Consider the following 20,174-nt stretch of genomic DNA (forward strand, 5'->3'; position numbering starts at 1 on the left):
ATATTCCCCTGCTTATTCTTCTCTAAAATAGGCTCTTCGTTTCTTCTGGTTTGGCTTTGTTTGTGTGTGTGTGTGTGTGTGTGTGTGTGTGTGTGTGTGTGTGTGTGTGTGTGTGTGTATGTGTGTGTGTGTCTATAGCCTTTATTAGTTTTGTAGTAGTTAAATTCATTATCCTAGTTTAAATAAAAAATAGTTTAAACACAGTATTTAATATGTGAGAATCAAAGACAAATCATGCAGCAGACCTTTCTCACTGTGGCTCCAAAGCATTTTTAGAGAAATCTGGAGAGACAGAGGCGTCTCCCCATTTGGGAATTTTTCAGGAAGGGGCAGCCAGCGGTCCTCCAGTGTCTAAGGTGGTTTTACTAGTCCTTCCTGGAGCTGAAGAATAGACCAGATGACTTCCTAAAATCCCTCAGGTGTAATGAATCTAAGGGATCAGAGGTACAGGCAAATGTATAAGGTATGGGTTCATGTGAAAAAGAATCCAACTTGTACGCGTAAAAAGTGTCAAACTCCTTTGCTTTCCTGTGAAACCCAGAGAGATTGCTTGTGTGAGGATCCAGGGGTATTTGGAGGCAATGCCAACAGCTTTTTAGGAGTGAAAGGGAGAGCACAGCCGTTGCCTTAGCGGAGGAGAGCGTGGTGACCCGGGGTCTGTTTTGATGGTGTTTCTGCTGACGCCTCTTCTGAGGCCTGACATATGTTTCTCACAACGAGAGGGCATTTTAAAGCAGAGCTTTTGTTAGAGGGTTGGAAGCATCACTTTACAGAAACCATTTTAAAGCAGCAGGCTCCACAGCTTGCTTAAGGGACACGGAGCAGAGTCTGAAGGCAGCTCGCAGATGACACCCTCCCCGAGCTATGAGAGAGAAAGGTGGCCTCCCCTCAGAGCCCAGAGATGAAAGAGGAATGATGGGGGAAGGTCTACCTGGGCTGTTAGCTTGAAACCCGTCACGACCTCCGGAATCCCTTTCCCAGAGGAAGTTGCTGGAGCCACAGCAGTGCTCAGCCAGCCTCTGTGAAACCACAGCACACGTAGGGAACGTTAGCACTGTACTGGGGTCCACGGACAAGGCAGAAAGCTCTGTTTTAAAGAAACCCGGCATCAGAACGGGAAGGGACCTTGGAGACCATCCTGTCACTTCATGCTTTATTGCTGAGAAAACTGAGGTGCGAAGAGGTTAAGTTACTTCTGTAAGGTGTTAAATGTACGTTGAATATAACCCTTTAAGGGACGCCCTAGCAAGTTCTTGGGAATGAAAGGCCAGACCCTGTAGGAAAGGCCTTTTTTCTTCCAGTGTCTGTGACTTGAGGACACAGACATGTGGATTCAAGACCTAATGCCTGGGTATCGTTATTTATTTAATTGGAAGAAAACATAGGGGTCATTTGCCTGTTTAAATGGGTCATATTCCCTGTTGGAAGGCAAAGAGCTTTGGGAAATGTTACATTCCCGCGCCAGCCCCGAAATCAGGAGCGAAAGAATGATCTTCTCTGGCCCTGCGTGTTTCTGACTTGTTTGACAAGCTCTAGTGAGCTACCAGATGTGGAGATTCTTTTCAGCCTGGGATAATTTATTTATCTGTTTATGTATTTTACCAGGAAAGTATCTATTGAGTTCTTGATACTCATTTGCAAGGAGCTCCTGGGGGAACAGTAGCAGTGTATAGTGTTACTTAAATGTTTGATTTTTTCCCCCCAAGTCTGTCTGCTTTTATTTCAGACCTAAAGAGCTGGGAAATAAAATGCAACTTGTTCCTCCTCCCCTCCCCCGCCTTTAAGAGAGGCCATTTAAAACATGTGGCAGAAAATGAGCCATGCAGACTTGGCTGGATGTATGAACCCGGGAATTTATTTTTCCTTTCGTACTTTGATCCTCATTTCCAACCATAAAAAATTATTAGTAGCACTTAAGTGTTGAACATTTTTCACCTGAGAGATGTGAAACACTCTTGGCTAATAATACTGGTTATAAAATCAGTCCTTCATGTGGGGATGGGAGTTGACTAAGAGCAACTGTATGTTGTTAGGTGCACAAAATGCTGATGCCTTTCTTTTACTGCCTGTGTGTCCCCTAGGTGGTAGCGGCTGGTGAAACCTCTTGGGTGCTAATAAATTGTGATAATTTATTTGTTTTATTTTGTTCACAACTCCCCAAGGTAATGGCAAGTAAAGAATCATGAGAAGACAGCAAAATAGCCTGGAATGCCCTACTTTTTTTCATGAGAACGTGAAACCACCTCTGAGTGGGTTTTCCTGCTATAGGAAGCACCAAGATGAAAGGCAACCTAAGTTAGAACGAGCTGGGTACGTGTGGTCGCACGGGGGAGTCACAGGCCAGTTGATGTGATGAAGGCGGAACTTGTGTTTGGGTTGACGTTGGAAGCTAAGTTGGTTCAGCCACATAGGGCCAGCTGATGGACGGGCTAAGAGGTCAGCTGAAAAGTCGAAGGCGGTGAAGAGGTGTCGTAGGTTTGCAAAGAGGTATATGGTCCAGACAGTCAGATCACAGGATGAATTAGAGATGACAGACTGAAGACAGGGAAAGCCAGTTAGATAATGGAAGTGGAAAACCTCTAAGTGTAATGTTCATCTGGATTGAAGAACCAAGAAGGGAAAGGTGGGCTCAGTAATAGCTCAGATTTGACTGGTAATGAGGGAGCTTGGCTAACTGGAGAATTCCAGAGCTGAGACTCTATATAACAGTTACATTTTAAACAGAATTAATAAAATTTAGAGCTAAATGTATTCATCCAGGGAGAGGGGGAGAGATGGTGTATTCTGTGATTCTAAATAAACTATCCCACTTTCTCTGTTCTCACTAGAAGAGCAGAAAGATGGAAACACCTATCTTAGAATTAGACTTAATAATAACCTTTTTTTAAAAGCTAGTGGGTAACTTTTAAAAAAGAAAATAGGTTGTCTCTGTCCTTCTGCTTGTCCCTCTCTGAGCCATCTGCCAGTGAAAGTGCCACAGATACCGGGGCTTGGACCGGGCCTCACGATTGTTTCTCACAGACTTTTGGTTACGATCCTTCTGATAGGGAATTGGCTGCTTTCCTCTCTAGATGTAAGTCCCAGAGTCCTAGATCTGAAATTGTGCCAGGGTTGTTGGGAATCCAGGGCGGGTTTTCTTTACGGTACGTGAACCACCTGTCTCATCCTGCCATGGGCCCTACGACAGGCTTACACTCTTTGGTTTCACCTAGAGCACCGAGAAACTGGGTTCTCATGGCCAACACTGATGAAAATGAAACGTCCCTAAAGGAGGGCCCAAAGGCAAGGGGCATCCCTGCAGCAGATAACCTAACTATTGGAAGTGCCTTGGCCTTCAGTGGGAACCAGCGTCATAGATTTCCGTTCCTTGGCCTCTCAGCTGACTCAGATCCTTGAGCCTTCACATGGCCTGACCCAGTGGCTGCCTGGAAAGACTGGGAATTCAGGTGTTTCCATCTCCTCTCTGGATGATGGACTGTAGCAGCGGTGTGCCGTGGAGCCAGCACAGGTGTCGGTCCACGTGGCTGCAGGCACCGGCCGTCCCAAGGAGCCGGACCTGTTTTGGGCATGCGCAAAATCAAACCTTGTCAGAGCTGTTCGGGGTCAGCATTTGTGCTGGGTCTACGCTGAAGCTTTACAGTAGCTAGAACCATTTTGTCAAAGCTGAGCTTTTTGAACACTAAAAATTGTCTAGGACTTGCGGTGCCGTCTTCATTTAGGATCTGAAGAAGCTGATGGCTGGAAGCTCTCTTTGAGCCTTGTGTATTACATCTGAGTGAGTGACAGTTCCCCCCTGAGTCTCTTTCCTGGGCCTGGCCATCATACAGATCAGTAGTGTGGACTGTTGAAAGGACATCTGTCTCTCTTTACTTCCATTTTTCTCACTTCTCTTAAGTACATGAAGAGTTGCCTTTATAGAGACTGCTGTCTTGAGTAGAGGGAGCAGGCCGAACGGCTCGTTCTGTGAGTGTCCTTGCCCACGCGGTGCAGTCAGAGCTTCCCTCACAGGAGGCACGAGGAAAACTGTGGTCAGAGGGGAGTCATTCTTCCTAGAGAATTACCTCCTTGGGGTCTTCTCCACATCGCTTCAGGCTCCCTGTTTCCAGCCTGTGGGAGACCTGAACCCTCTGATAGGTCTGTCCTATCTCCAGCTTGCACTGATTTACACCGCCCAGACTCGAGGGGCCTGGAGGGAGAATAGTTCACGTGTGCCGCTCTGAGCATGAACTGCTGAAAGCGGACCCCGCGTGGCAGGCCGGGGCCCATGGAGGTGCTGAGAGAAGCTGCAGTGAGGTTTGACCTCTCGGAGCTTTTCTAAAGCACCCAGTCCCCATCGGAGGGTAAGTCAAACAAATATTAAGGAAAGGAAATGGAATGTGTCTGCTGAACATTGAAATAACATCTGATGGTTTAAAAAAGCACCCAGTTGGGAATTACAATAGAGTGACACTTTTTCCTTCCCCACTGAGCAAATTAAAACAGCAAGCTCAGAATTTGTTTGCCTAGCCATTAATGAAACATCAAATGTAGGACTCGGGCTCCTTATCCCAAAGAGGAGGGAGCCTGCTGCCCACTGGCACATCAGGTGTCTCCGTTGAAGGGTGTCTCCTCCTTGCAGATTCCCATCCCACGGAAGTCAGGTGAGTTGGATTTGCAGTTTTCCATAAGCGCTTATTTTGTCAGGCGGTGCCGGTGAGGAAGGAGCTCTCCTGACCTTCCCACTCCCCGCCCTATGTGCCCCCCGCCACACCTCGCCATCTTTATTGTCCGCAGCACCGGCAGGCCCACCTGGCCCCGGAGTTCTGTGCCTCAAGAATGAATGCTTGTAATGTGGGATAGTTATTTTAAAGAGGTGTTGGTACACTTGATGGTTTAAAGAATGCATACTTTCCCTCCCCCATTCAAAAGGAGATAACTGCCATGATATTCCAGCCCTGAGAGGATCCATATGTTTACGGGTTATTGTTCCAAAACCTGCCTGTTGTCTCTTTGGGATTGATTACAGGCTTTGGCCGCTCCAGGAATCCAGAGCTTCAGGATTTGGTTTATGATTTGGGAATAGGGGGAATTTGTCTTGCATGGGCTGCTTATCTGCCTTGATTTTCATAAGGATGCTTAAAGGAGGTGTGTGGGCAGGACTTGGCATGGGACCAGGGGAAATGAAAGCCATCCTGGCAGCATCCAGGCCCTGAACTCCTCCTGCAGCTCTCTCAGGAGGGCAGAGCTTGCAGCTTTTGGAGCAGAATTCTGTGGTGTGGTGCCCAAGTGTGAAGCCGCACTGTTCATTGCCACTTGTAAAATTGCTTGCAAAAATCGTGAGTTCAAGACAGTGGTTGGTGGTTGCTATTGCATTAGACATAGCAATTCCCTGTTTTGCAAGAACAGAAAGAAAGAAAACTTTAAAGGAACGGAGTAGTCCCCAAACCTTAAAAATGTCACACCTGGGAGAATGAATCTCAAGAAAACAAGGTGAGCTAGTCAGTGTGATATTTACAACTCACCTCTTAGGTCAGATTTATTTCTTGCTGCTCCAAAATTGGTGTGTAGGGTTAATCGTGATTGCAGTATATTTGCTACTATCTGTTGGCTGCTTTAGATCAAAACTTGTCAACCTTTAAAAGCAAAATTTCTAGGTTCCCATCCAGCCTCTGGAGTCGGGGCTGAAGACTTGAGGGGTGGGGCAGAGGTCGTGATCACATGTTGACACTCTGCCCCTGGAAGGGGCAGGAAGGGGCTAACTTCTTATAACCGAGGCCACTAATTACATCCGTGGCGTAGATCTGGGGCTGGATTGGCAAACCCCCCTTTTTAGCTTGGTCCATTCAGACGGGATTGTGTTTGCCTGGTTTACCACTCTGTGCCTAGTACTTGACACATAGTGGGTGCTCAGTAAATATTTATTGATTGAGTGAACTTAATGTGATTGGACATGGAATTTTTTTATATATAATTTCTATGAGTGAAATTATAAGGAGTTTTCCAAAGTTTAAATGATTCTGTATTTTGTATTCAGAGGGAGAACTCTGGTTTTCTCCTTGCTGGCCTGCTTAAACAGAGAGCAAAGAGTAAAATTTTGTACTAGTTATTTACCTGGTTGGGGGCAGTAGGGATCTCAGCCCTAACTTTGTAATTTAACTTCCTTTTCCTTTATCCTCTTAAAATGAAATCCATGAAGCTTTTTCCTTATTCCCTGCTTTCCCACCCCCGACTTAACTCTTTCTTTTGTACTTTTTCCTGCATCCTTGCTTTCTTTCATCTCTAGCTTTTTATGCATATGTCATTAGATTTTCTCAGTGGTAAGCTCCTTAGTAACAAGTTATATCCTTTATTTTTGTATTCACTCTTTGAAGTGTGAGACAGTCCCTAAAAAATAGTTGGGGGCAACTGATTTTTGACCAGAGGTGCAAACGCAATACAGTGGAGGAAAGACAGCTCTGTTAATGAATGGTGCTAGACAAATTGGACATCCAGAGGCAAAAATTTAACCTTGACCTAAACCTCACACCTTACAGAAAAATTAACTGGAAGTGAATCATGGACTTAAACATATAAAACGTAAAACTATGAAACTTTCAGGAAAAAAACTTAAGGAGAAAAATCTTCAGGATCTAGGGCTAGACAAAGAGAAGCATGATTCATAAAAGGAAAAGTTGATAAATTGGACCTCATCAACATTTAAAACTTATGCTCTGTGAAAGGCCTTGTGAAGAGGATTAAAAGACAAGCTGCAGACTGAGAGAAAATATTTGCAAACAACATATCCAACAAAGGAGTAGCATCTAGGATATATAACTCTCAAAACTCAACAGCAAAAGACAAACAATCCAATTAGAAAATGCGCGAAGGACAGGAGCAGTTATTTCACTGAAGAGTATATACAGATGGCAAAAAGCATGTGAAAAGATGTTTGACATCATTAACCATTAAAGATTAAAACCGGAATTATATACACCTATCAGAATGGCTAAAATTTTTAAAAAAATAGTCACAACACCAAATGCTGGTGAAGATGCAGAGAAACTGGATCTCTCATACATTACTGGTAGGAATGTAAAATGGTACAGCCACTCTGGAAAAACAGTTTTGGCCATTTCTTATAAAACTAAGCATGCAACTACCACGTGACACAGCAGTTGCACTCGGGCATTTATTCCAGAGGCAGTAAAATTTACGCCCACGCAAAAACCTGTATGCGAATGTTTGTAGCAGCTTTGTTTGTAGTGCCAAAAAATGAATTAGCCCAGATATCCTTTAGGGGGTGAGTGGTTAAACAAACTGATCCATCCACACCATGGACTACTACTCAGCAATGAAGAGGACCAAACTATTGATATACAGAGCAATTTAGATGAATCTCTGCGGAATTATGCTGTGTGAAAAAAAGCTAATCCCGAAAGGTTACGTATTGTATCATTCCATTGATACATAGCCTTCTTGAAATTACGAAATTGTAGAAATAGAGAACAGATTAGCAGTTGTCAGAGGGTACCTGGATGGGGAGGGTCTATAAGAGGTCAACAGGAGGGACCCTCATGCTGATGGAAATGCTCTGAATCTTGACTGTGTCAGTGTCAATATCATGTTGTTATGTCACACTATAGTTTTGCAAGATGTTACCATTGGGAGGAAGTGGGTAAAGAATACACAGGCTCCCTCTGCGTTATTTCTTACAACTACTTTTGAATCTACAGTTATCTCAAAATAAAATGTTTAGTTAAAAAATAGTGGGAGCTCAGAAGGTATCTAAGAGTTGAATGTGTAAATGAATTAATAAATAGGAACACCCAAATCTCTCCATCCCTAGACTGTGACTTCAACTTGCTGTTGGGTTGCCTTTCTAGAACTTGATAGCAGGAATAATATTTTTTAAATAAATAAATAAATAAATTTATTTATTTATTTATGGCTGTGTTGGGTCTTCATTGCTGCGTGTGGGCCATCTCTAGTTGAAGCGAGCAGGGGCTACTCTTCCTTGCAGTGCATGGGCTTCTCATTGTGGTGGCTTCTCTTGTTGCGGAGTTCAGGCTCTAGGCACACGGGCTTCAGTAGTTGTGGCACGTGCGGTCAGTAGTCGTGGCCCCCCCCGGCTCTAGAGCGCAGGCTCAGCAGTTGTGGTGCACGGGCTTAGTTGCTCCGCGGCATGTGGGATCTTCCCGGATTGGGGCTCGAACCCGTGTCCCCTGAATTGGCAGGCGGATTCTTAACCACTGTGCCACCAGGGAAGTCCAGGATTAATATTTTTAAGATAGGTGGAATCTCTGGATATTTAAAGAAATGTTATTGAGGGCATCATCTGTTTTGATAGTTTGGACTTTATTCTAGTTTTTGCCTTTTGTTGTAGGCCATCCCAAATCTTTTTTTTGAAGTAGATGGGATACAAATAAATAAGTTATTTAAAAAGAGTTCCTCTGCTTCTTGATTTTCCACCAAGAGATTATGGAGTTTAAGCACACATATAGGGCACTCTGATTATTTAACTCATTAAAGAATCATTTTGGAACTGCATTTATGCTTCAGAGTCAGCCAGGATTGCAGTTTGTGGTCAATGCCATTTCCTCCCTTTGCACAGTAAGAAAACAAACCTGGCCAGTTCTGCAGTAGCATCTGTGAGTGATAGGGCAGAGCAGTGACGTGAAGTAAGGAGAGTTACTTCCTCCCTGCTGGACAGAGCTGATATCTTTGGTCTCCAGTCAGTCAAATCAAGCCTCACCAAGATCAAGTTGAAATTTTGAAGGCTCTGTAATGGTTATTTATAAAAGCTGAAGTCTCTGTTTCTACCTCATGCAGGATTTAAAGGGAATAGCCATTTGGCTTATGATCACTAGTCTTCTTTTAACTTCATTAAACAATCCCCTGGGACCAGACTTAGAAACAGTATCACCCCCACTGGAGTTGAGGTTATGGAAATAAAAATGATTTCACGTTTAGTGGGTCTTAAGGAGCACAAAATTAGAAAGCCCGTGACCTGATCCTGACCCATCTCTTCCTCCTCCCATCCCCTCAAACTCACGTCTCTCCTTCCCTTCTTTATTATCTCTCAGGAGATTCATTGCCTCATGAAAAATAGTAGTTGAGTTTAATCTTTTGTTCAGCTGCTTTTTGCTTGTCCTTCCTTCCCTGCCCCAGAGCCTCCCGGATTACAAGTTTCCAGTAGGCCCTCGGTGTCCTAAGTGGCGTCTCACTCGTTTGCCACACAGCTGATGGGACTTCCTTCTTTTAACGGTGTGAGCACGTGGCTTTCCCTGCTAAATGGAAGCCATGTTCATGAAGAGCCTTCGGCTTTCAGAAGATGGATGCTGAGGGGAGCAAAAGGTTTTTTCGTTTTCCCCACTGCCTGTCACTCCCCCATTCTGTTCCCCACCTCGGTCATTCGCATGTGTGTAGGACCCTTAACCATCTCTGCCAGCAGCTGCACACAGCTGAGAACACTGACACTGAGTATGACTTTAAACCCCGTCCTCTGACCTCTTTGTTTGACAAGTGAGGGCCTGAGTGTGGGGAGAGGAAGTGCTTTCTAGAATCAGGAGAGCGGGAAATCGCAGGACTTCGTGAGCAGAGGCTGGACGGGGAGTTAGGCATGACCTAGCAGTGTGACCTCTGGACAGCGCTTCTTCTCCAGCCTTCAGTTTTCCCATCTGTCCAGTGAGGGGACTGGACCAAATGATCTCCGCCTTCCAAGCGACCCCTGAGTCAGCACGGGCAGCGGTCCGCAGCTCACACTTCCGGAGCGTGAGTCTCTTCTTACCATCCACCGAAGGCCTGTGGTTCTGCCGTCTGGTGAGATGGCAAATGTCTTAGAGCCACCTCTTCAGTGGTGTCTTCCTAACAGTGGTACCCGTGAAAGGTTAATAGCACATGCTCCTGTACCAGCTGTGGCCAATCCTGGTCTGTCTCCCTACCTTCATCACTGCCCCAGGCCTGAAGAGAGGACTTGAGAGGAGTGGCAATCATGTGCCCCAGCGCCAGGGCACTAACCTCCAGCCAGACTGGGGCAAATAGGATTGCTGCCAAAACCCCAGGAGCCTTCCCATGATGGGGCTTTTCCTGTTTGGCTAATTTTAAGCAGAACCCCGCCTTGGGTTGGGAAGGTCTCTGGAGCAGACTGAAGTGATCTAACAGGTAAATCTTAATACATAATGCAGCGTGTACATGTATTTGTCAAAACCAATCAGCATTAGGGCACTCCAGATGACAACTTTGGGCTCCCTTGCTCTAGATGCCCAGCATTAGCATTTAATTGTGTCCCAGGCGTGGGTGAAAACTCTTTGGCTTTTTGCAAAGCACCCCCTTGACAAAAATACCAACCACCATTGTAATTAAAAGCATGAGCTGAAAATGAAGCCAATCAGTCCCTCCATTCCACTTCATTTCAGGAAATTCCAAATATAAAAGGTGAGCTTTGTTCCCAGAGGGCTGAGAGTGAATCCGGTAACTGGCTCCTCTGTGGAAACCAGCTAGAAATTGGACCGCAGCCAGCTCCCCCTTTCCCATCTGGGCAGCACGCAAGACAGTCCTGACGGGAAGGACGGCCACTAATTCAAAGGCGTCTGCAAGCTGGGTTCCTTGCAACTCTGCCACGACTGACCCTCGCATGTGGCCACAGGGCTTGGGCTGGGTCATAGCATTCTGTTCCACTTTGATGGTTAGGGATCAACAAAACCTAGGGGGCATGTGCAAGGACAGAAATGAACCCTGGCCTAGTCTGGGTACCTTGCGTCCATGTTCTGCCCCCTCTCCACCACCCCCCCACCCCCGTTTCCCTCACCACTTCTTAGTCCATCTCTTGATTCATGAATCCTGATACATGTGGCATCCCTCTCACCCAGTAGCAATATCCCTGTGGGAACTATGCCTTTGAAAGTGTGATGACTGTAGCAGCCACTTCAGAGAGTTCCTTTCCTCCTGGAGCTAGCCCATGATCTCCTAATCGGACATCCCAGATGGGCGCCACCTGTTGTTTCACCTTCTCCCTCCCCCACCCCACCCCCAGTCTGTTTCCTGAATCTGACTGTGGTTAGCACACACCCTGAGTTTAATATGCACTCTCTAAGCTGGCTTAGAATATAGTGCATTATCCTCTTTTCGGGAACATTTATTGGGTACCCGTATGGGTGTGGCATTTTAAACAAAGTAAAATAATGCAGGCCAGCAACTGATCACAGTTGCTGAATTAGTTTCCTTGGAAATAGGTCAGTGAGGAAGAAGATATAAGAATTTAGGTCTAAAAGTTCATTAGAGGTCATTTAATCCAACTCCTCATTTTGCAGAGGGCAGAATGGAAGCAGGGCAACTTGAGTAGGTCTGGGGCACAAGTCATCAGTGGCAGAGCTAGGCCTGGATGTACATCCCCAGTGTACTTTCTATAGGCAGTAATCAAGGCTGGCTGCTGTGCCTTTTAAGAAAAGGTAGAAGATCTTAGTTTCATCCTCTAGTAATGGGAAGCCACAAAAGACCTCAGGAAGCTTAAAAAAGAAAAAGAAAAAAAAAAGGGGTAGATAGTTAACTGAAAATAGACAAGTGAGCCCAGCTGGGAGTCCAGAGAGGAGGATATTTCCATAATCCAGGTAAGAGGTGGTTGGGACCAAGATTATAAAAATTAGAATGGAAGGAAATAGTTAGGATGGTATTAGGTTATTACAATTTCTGTTTGAATAGTGATGTAGAATAGGCCCCAAATGTAAGGGCTATTCAAATTATTGCTAAGCCCCTACAAGGCATGGAGTTTGTTATAACGGACGTGGGCCTCTGTCTTAAAAGATGTGTGCAATTAAAAATAGATGACACTGGGGACTTCCCTGGTGGTGCAGTGGTTGGGAGTCTGCCTGCCAATGCAGGGGACATGGGTTCGAGCCCTGGTCCGGGAAGATCCCACATGCCATGGTGCAACTCAGCCCATGCGCCACAACTACTGAGCCTGTGCTCTAGAGCCCACGAGCCACAACTACTGAGCCTGCGTGCCACAACTACTGAAGCCTGCACGCCTGGAGCCCGTGCTTCTCAACAAGAGAAGCCACCGCAATGAGAAGCCTGCGCACTGCAACAAAGAGTGGCCCCCGCTCGCCGCAACTAGAGAAAGCCTGCACACAGCAACAAAGACCCAATGCAGTCAAAAAAAATAGAATAAAATAAAATAAATTAAAAAAAAAAAATAGATGACACTGTATATGGAAGACTTCAATAGAATAGGCAAACAATTGAGTGATGGCTTTGTGACTTGAACATAGCTCTGGGAGCACTATTGCTAGAACTATAGGGATATAATGTGAAGTTTCAAATTCCTGCACTACAATATATAAAGGCATCTGTTAGTAATGACAAAAGGCCGGCCCCGGAGCATTTCCCTGAAGTAAAAAGAAAAGAGTTGAATTAGAGTGGGAGATGGGTAGCGAGGAGGGAAGGGGAGGGGTCGAAGTCGAGTTCTTGCTTTTCTGGCTGGGAAAATGCTTTACTATATACATAATCGACTTCGCACTACACCGGGGCTCCGTTAGAGAAGGCCCATCCCCTTCTGTTCCACTCCGTTTTGATCCTGCAGTCAGCTGCAGAGTTATAGATGAAGTGACAAGGATGGTATCTTGATTGCATCCAGCTGCCTGGAGTAAGTCAAGGGCAGAGAGGCCCCGCCTGAGGAACAGCTCTCACTGAAGGCTCCAAAGGCATCTGAGATTCGGGACACCTCTGATGCTTTCAGAGCAGCGTAGTTCAGCGTTCTGTGACCCAGTGTTACCAAATTAAGTGTCTCTGGAGAGGAGTCTGGTAAGTGGCTTCAGCTAACAGGAAGAGGACTGAAATCTCAACAGCCTCTGACCCTAAAACTGATCCAGTGTTATTATTATTGCTGCAGATGGGGGCTTGAAAAGAACCCCTTGGGAAAGTGATTTGACCTTCCTTTGCACGGATTAGAGAGCTGTGTTGACTCGAATACAGGGAGGGGGAATGCAGCTTCCATCCAGCAGAGGTGCCAACTGAATGGGTGCCCCCATCCGCCCCCCTCTCCTCCACCTTGCCCATCACTGGTGTTGAGTGTCGTTACTTGCGCTTGGAGCCCTTCAGAAATCTCTTTAATTCCATTGAGATGGATTGGTGATTGTGGTCCTGGTGTGACTTGAACAGGCAGGTGCTTGGTGCCAAGCAAAGGAACCTGGCTGTGCGCTTGGTGGGGTGTGTTCAGGCCCACAGGCCAGACAGAAGTTACGGCCCACAGCCTATGTTGTTGCTCTGGGCTCTATAAAACTGTAATAGTATCATATTATTTTAATCTGCTGAAACACAAACCCCAGAGTAGAGAACACAGCAGCAGCATTAAACATCTGAGGAAATGTTTGACATGGATTCATTTGTCTACAGCTATTATGATGATGCCTGTGGCCAATTAACTTTGTTGGTTACAACATGGTGTTAACGAGGCCAAGGTAGTGGGTTGGAGAGGCCTGTTAGGTGAGCTGGTTCCGCACGAAGGAAGCCTCTTTTCACAGCTCCAGACCACGTTCAAGACCCTGGTCAGACAGCCCATAAAAGCATGTAGATGATCACAAGGACTGGGCAAGAGAGTGTAATGACTCAGCAAATGTCCCTTTACCCGCTGCTGGAAAAGCAATTTAAAACATGTGCTTTAGTGATGGTGAGTTACTACTGTGATCTTCTCACACAAAGGCTATCACATTATTATGAATGGTAACTGGTGATCAGTACTGTTGCAGATTTCCTTTCTGAATTAAGAAGTATACTAGCTCTGGCTGTAAAGAAGAGAGGAAGGATCTTTGGTTCCCTTCTTTCATACTCAGCTTTTCGCCTGCCGAGATTTTGCCCGCCCGTGCATTCAACAAGTGTGCATGGAATGCTGTCATGTGTCGACACTGTGCTTTGTGCTTGGGAGGCCGCAGTGAGTAAGACAGAGTCTCTGCCTCATGGAGCTTAAACTCTATGGGAGGAAAAGAGATAGTTAGCAGACAGTAAATAACCAGTGCAATTTCAAGAAATGAAAGTTTGGTGAAGAAAAGCATGGGGTGAGGGGGCGTGATGAAGAATGGCTGGTTGGGGGATGGCATTTATCTTGGATGGGAAGGTCTGGAAAGACGTCTCAGAGTAGGTGACATTTAAGCAGAGACCTGACTGATGAGCATGAACCAGCCTTTTGAAGAGCTGGGGGAACATTCCATCGAAGAAATAGCAGGTGCAGAGGGCTTGAGGTCTAGTCTACTCACAGTTAAAGAACAGGGAAGCCAGTGATTTTTGTGGGAGAATGTGGTACGAGAGAGATTGGAGAGTAGGAAGGCCGTTTAGAACATGCTAAGGAGTTTCGTTATTATTCTTAGTCAATAGGAAGCCATTTTTTGTTTTTTAAAGATTTTTGTGGGGGGATGTTATGGATTGAACGTATCTAAAACAGATATGTCGAAATCCTAACCCTTAGTAACCTTATTTGGAAATAGGGTCTTTTCAGAGGTAATTAAGTTAAAATGAGATCATTAGGGTAGGCCCTAATTCAGTTTGACTGGAATTTTTATAAAAAGGCAAAATTTGGGCACAGAGACACACACAGAGGGAAGAAGACTATGTGAAGACAGAGGTTTGGAGCGACGCATCTACAAGCCAAGGAATGCCAGAGGTTGACAGCCAACCCCCAGGTGCTGGGAAGAGGCAAGGAAGGCTCCTTCCCCTGGGTGCGATGGCCCTGCCAACACCTTGATTTTGGATTTCTAGATTTCTGTTGTTTTAAGCCACTCAGTTTGTGTTACTTTTTACAGTAGCCCTAGCAAACTAAAAAAGGGGGAGTACTAGTATACTGGCTCTGCCTTTGGGAAAGCAATGAAGCATCCTTCCTGGACTCAGTGACACTGGGGTGTTGGGTAAATATATAATGAAAAAATACATAATGAAAAAATATATAAATTAATAGGATGGAGCCCACTGATTGAATTACCCTGTATAGAATACCCTACTGTTCTTTTAAGAATGGACCTTTTAGTGATGCTCTGTAAATGATGGTTTGGAGGGGCAAGAGTGGAAGCAAAGAAATAAGTTGGAAGTCTGTTACAGTAATCCAGTAACCTACAGTAATCTAGTAATGAGTAATGATGGTGGTTTGAGCTAGAGAGAGTGGTAGTAGAAATGGTAAGAGGGCGTCAGAAGTAAAGCCAGTAAGACTTGGTAATGGACTGGATGTGGGGAAAGAGGGAAAGGAAGGAATAAAGGCTGGCTCTTAGCTTTTGGCTTGAGCAGTTGGATTAGATGACTTATTGAGATGGAAAAGACTGAGAGAGAATGGCTTTTCTGAGGATATGGAATCAAGAGTTATGCTTTGGACATGTTAAGTTTGAGGTGCCTGTTGTTTATCCAGTTGAAGATATTAAGTAAGTAGTTGGTAGTCTCAGAAATGTTCCAGGCCAGACATACATTTAGAGATCATCAGAGTAGAGACAGTATTTAGTGATTGAAAGTAGATGTTACTTACGGGGGAGAGCTGAAAGAAGAGAATAGGGGCCAGGAGTAGGCCCTCTGGAACTCTGCTGTCAAGGATGAGGATTCGTGGTGCTGAGAAGCGGCACCAGGACATCTGGTAAATTGTCAGTATTCACTAATGGTTAATGGTTTAAAGGTTAAACTAAATTATACGGAAGTACATGGGGAAAGGTATTGGAAGTACCCCACCCCTCATATACCAAATTCTGTTTAACAAAGCTATATCTAAGAACCTTTCCAAATGCGGAAATCAAGTTTTTGTTTTCAGTATGTTACAGATTATAGAATCAGACAAATTCTGTATACTTGAGGCTTCCAAAAGGACATTAAAATGTCTTTGTGCTCCAGATAGATTTTTTTTTTTTTTTTAGAAACAGAGACTTTGTAAGCTTTCACAATTATCAATATTTATTATAAATCAGGGTTCCATTTAGTCTTCATTTGTGTGTTCATTAAGAGTGGAACCTGTTTCATTAATCACATGTTAAGAGATTACCTACCTTGGCCCAATTCAGGAAGCTATTATTCTACATTACTCGAAATTTCCAAGCAAGCACGGGGAAGTTTTGGAGGAAATTAGAATCACATCTATCTTTGAATATTGGCAGAAGAACTAGCATCTGTTGGATCAAATATCTTCAGAAGCCCACTCTGCTCTTAGTATGTGAAGATTTGAATGTGGGGACTCTATCGATACTGTTTAAAGAGCTGAGCACTGTGCTTGGTTGTTGTCTGAACTGGGAGTTGATTGCTGATGTGTTTCTGTCCTCAGGTCTGGCGAGAATTTCCTGACCGGTTGGTGGGTTACCCGGGTCGCCTGCATCTCTGGGACCATGAGATGAGTAAGTGGAAGTATGAGTCTGAGTGGACCAATGAGGTGTCCATGGTGCTCACGGGGGCAGCTTTTTACCACAAGGTAAGTCGGGGGCAGGCTTGGGGCAAGCGGGGCTGAGTTGACAAACCAAGAGTATGATACTCGTTTTATTTGGCCCAACTTAATTTTCACGAGTTTTGGAAAAATGTTCTACTTTAGATGTTTTTTCCAGTTTGCCTCTTTTATTTACTAATTCACACGTACAGACAGTTGTAAATATTCTCATTAGCTTGCTTTTTGCATGCATTATATTGTGAGTTTTTTTCTTATATCATTAACATTTCTTCATAAACAACTTCTTAACATAATTGCTAATATACCATTATATTAATATTCCATAAATCATGTATAACTGTTTCTCTATCATTGGGTATTTAGGTTGTATCTAATTTTTTTGCTAGATAATGCTTTATATTATGCTTTATGAAATGCTTAAATAATGATCGGTATCCATTTTCATACCCGTTTGTACTTAGGATCATTATGATAGATTCCTAGAAGAAGAATTATGAACATTTGGGGGAGGTTTTGATATATGTATTTGTTGGTTGTTTTCAATATAGTTTGTGCCAATTTACATTCTTACCAGCAAAATACAAAAGTATCTTACCATACCCTCCCTTGCATGAAAAACATTTTTAAAAAAATCAAACTTAGCTATTTTGCTAAGTGAAAGTGGATCTTATTGATTTCACTTTGATTTGATAACTATTGAGGTTGAAATTCCTTTTGTGTATATTTTAGCCTTTTGTATTTCTTCTCTTACAATTGTCACTATGTTTTTGACTCTTTTTTTTATTAAAGGGAGAGATTGAAGGGTATGCATTGGACTTTAGAATATTCTGTTTGATGGTGGAGTGCTCCCTGGAAGTGTGCAGCTTAATTAAACAGTAATAACTTGTCAATTGTCTGCAGTGGCATAAGGAACTGATGTCAGGAAAAAGATCTGTGCAGCTCAGCACAGTTAATTTGACTTCGCTGTATTTATATTGATTGCTTGTTGTTATCTCAGCACTGCTGCCCTCATATTTTTCAGGGCTCTAGATCCAGAAATGAGTTTTTGTTCTTAGCAAAGAATAAATAAATAAATAAGGTTTATAATTCTTGGGGTTTGTGGTAGACTGATAAATATATTTTTTTAGCCCACAAATTTCTGTACTATTTCATACATATAGGTTATGTAGTTTCAGAATTGCCTCATTTTGTTTTACTTTAAAAAGGACATGTCTGCAATGTCAATCCACCATTAATATATCTGTTTCTATCTGCAGTCTATAGAAAGAATGTGGAAAACGGGGTTGAACATTGTGACTCGGGGGAAGGATTTAGTGAAGATCAGTATGTAGTGTGTTTCTGAACAATATTTATTAAACATATGATATATTAATCAGTCCAAAGGGCCTACATCTTACAAGGGCTTCACACCATACCGTACACACCTCTGCTTACAATAAGTGATTTTTTAAAGAATGACAGTGTTAAAGACACTTGGTCACCTGACCAAAAACCATTCTAATACTTCCTTTGCCCTTTCTATTGATCCAGGCTTGTGACTAATCTTATGAGAGAAAGCTTGTCCCCCTGCCATGGCTCAGTTGCCCTTTGTGTATCAACCACAGGGAACTGCTATTTGAATGTGTCTCCTTTTCTGTCTCACCTGGCAGTATTTTAATTACCTGTACACCTACAAGATGCCTGGGGACATCAAGAACTGGGTGGATGCTCATATGAACTGTGAAGATATTGCCATGAATTTCCTGGTGGCTAACGTCACAGGGAAAGCTGTTATCAAGGTAGGAGGCATCCTTGGCCAGCTCTGCCCCTAACTTACTTTGTGATCTGGGGCATGCTTCTGGTTCTCTGAGTCTCAGAAGTTTTCATAACTATAAATGAAGCCTTGGAATAGATGAACTTTAAGCTCCCTTTTAGCTTTAAGATTCTATGATTGATGCTGTCATATTGTGAAACTGAAGCTAGGCTTTGATGATTTAAACATATTTTTTATACGGGTTTTTTTTTTCTTTTTGTTTTCACATCTTTATTGAAGTATAATTGCTTTAAAATGTTGTGTTAGTTTCTGCTGTACAACAAAGTGAATCAGCTATATGTATACATGTATCCCCATATCTCCTCCCTCTTGAGCCTCCCTCCCACCCTCCCTATCCCACCCCTCTAGGTGGTCACAGAGCATCGAGTTGATCTCCCTGTGCTCTGCAGCAGCTTCCCACTAGCCATCCATTTTACATTTGGTAGTGTATATATGTCAATGCTACTCTCTCACTTCATCCCAGCTTCCCCTTCCCCCCTTGTGTCCTCAAGTCCGTTCTCTATGTCTGTGTCTTTATTCCTGCCCTGCTACTAGGTTCATCCATATCATTTTTTTTAGATTCCATATATATGTGTTAGCATCCGGTATTTGTTTTTCTCTTTCTGACTTACTTCACTCTGTATGACAGACTGTAGGTCCATCCACCTCACTACAAATAACTCAGTTTCATTCCTTTCTATGGCTGAGTAATATTCCATTGTATATATGTACCACATCATCTTTATCCATTCATCTGTCAATGAACATTTAGGTTGCTTCCATGTCCTGGCTATTGAAAATAGTGCTGCAATGAACATTGTGGTACCTGTACCTTTTTGAATTATGGTTTTCTCAGGGTATATGCCCAGTAGTGGGATTGCTGGGTCGTATGGTAGTTCTGTTTTCAGTTTTTTAAGGAACCTCTATACTGTTCTCCATAGTGGCTGTATCAATTTACATTCCCACCAACAGTGCAGGAGGGTTCCCTTTTCTCCACACCCTCTCCAGCATTTACTGTTTCTAGATCTTTTGATGATGGCCATTCTGACTGGCATGAGGTGATACCCCATTGTGGTTTTGATTTGCATTTCTCTAATGATTAGTGATGTTGAGCATCTTTTCATGTGTTTGTTGGCCATCTGTATGTCTTCTTTGGAGAAATGTCTATTTGGTCTTCTGCCCATTTTTGGATTGGGTTGTTTGTTTTTTTGATATTGAGCTGCATGAACTGCTTGTATATTTTGGAGATTAATCCTTTGTCCGTTGCTTTGTTTGCAAATATTTTCTCCCATTCTGAGGGTTGTCTTTTCATCTTGTTTATGGTTTCCTTTGCTGTGCAAAAGCTTTTAAGTTTCATTAGGTCCCATTTGTTTATTTTTGTTTTTATTTCCATTTCTCTAGGAGGTGGGTCAAAAAGGATCTTGCTGTGATTTATGTCATAGAGTGTTCTGCCTATGTTTTCCTCTAAGAGTTTTATAGTGTCTGGCTTTACATTTAGGTCTTTAATCCATTTTGAGTTTATTTTTGTGTATGGTGTTAGGGAGTGTTCTAATTTCATTCTTTTACATGTAGCTGTCCAGTTTTCCCAGCACCACTTATTGAAGAGGATGTCTTTTCTCCATTGTATATTCTTGCCCTCTTTGTCAAAGATCATGTGACCATATGTGCGTGGGTTTGTCTCTGGGCTTTCTATCCTGTTCCATTGATCTATATTTCTGTTTTTGTGCCAGTGCCATACTGTCTTGATTACTGAAGCTTTGTAGTATAGTCTGAATATACAGTTTTTTTAGTTATAGTTTGTAACCTCCAGTATCAGAGATAAAGGCTGTGGCGGTCAATCTACAAATCGTGTTTTTTAAAAAATATAATTTTATTCTCAGTCATGACTTGGAATCTAGTTCTTTTAGTTAAAGAATGCAGTTTACATCTTTCTTTCTTAAGGTAGCTGATTTTTTTTTAATAGACACTGAGAAGATAGTACACTTTGTACAATTATAACTGTAGTTGTCCTAAACATTATTTTAAGATAGC

General features: G+C 43.4%; 1 protein-coding gene across 3 annotated transcripts in view; it reads left to right on the forward strand.

Annotated features, from left to right (window-relative positions):
• EXT2 (exostosin glycosyltransferase 2) overlaps window positions 1-20,174 on the forward strand; it is a 133,810-nt gene that overhangs the window by 105,239 nt on the left and 8,397 nt on the right. For all 3 annotated transcript variants that reach the window (XM_061201609.1, XM_061201607.1, XM_061201608.1), the window contains 2 exons: window positions 16,235-16,378; window positions 18,001-18,129. In XM_061201609.1, coding sequence (XP_061057592.1) covers window positions 16,235-16,378; window positions 18,001-18,129 — 273 coding nt within the window. The remainder of the gene's footprint in view (window positions 1-16,234; window positions 16,379-18,000; window positions 18,130-20,174) is intronic.

The sequence above is a fragment of the Eubalaena glacialis genome, chromosome 10 (genome assembly GCF_028564815.1).
Source record: "Eubalaena glacialis isolate mEubGla1 chromosome 10, mEubGla1.1.hap2.+ XY, whole genome shotgun sequence".
Taxonomy (NCBI): domain Eukaryota; kingdom Metazoa; phylum Chordata; class Mammalia; order Artiodactyla; family Balaenidae; genus Eubalaena; species Eubalaena glacialis.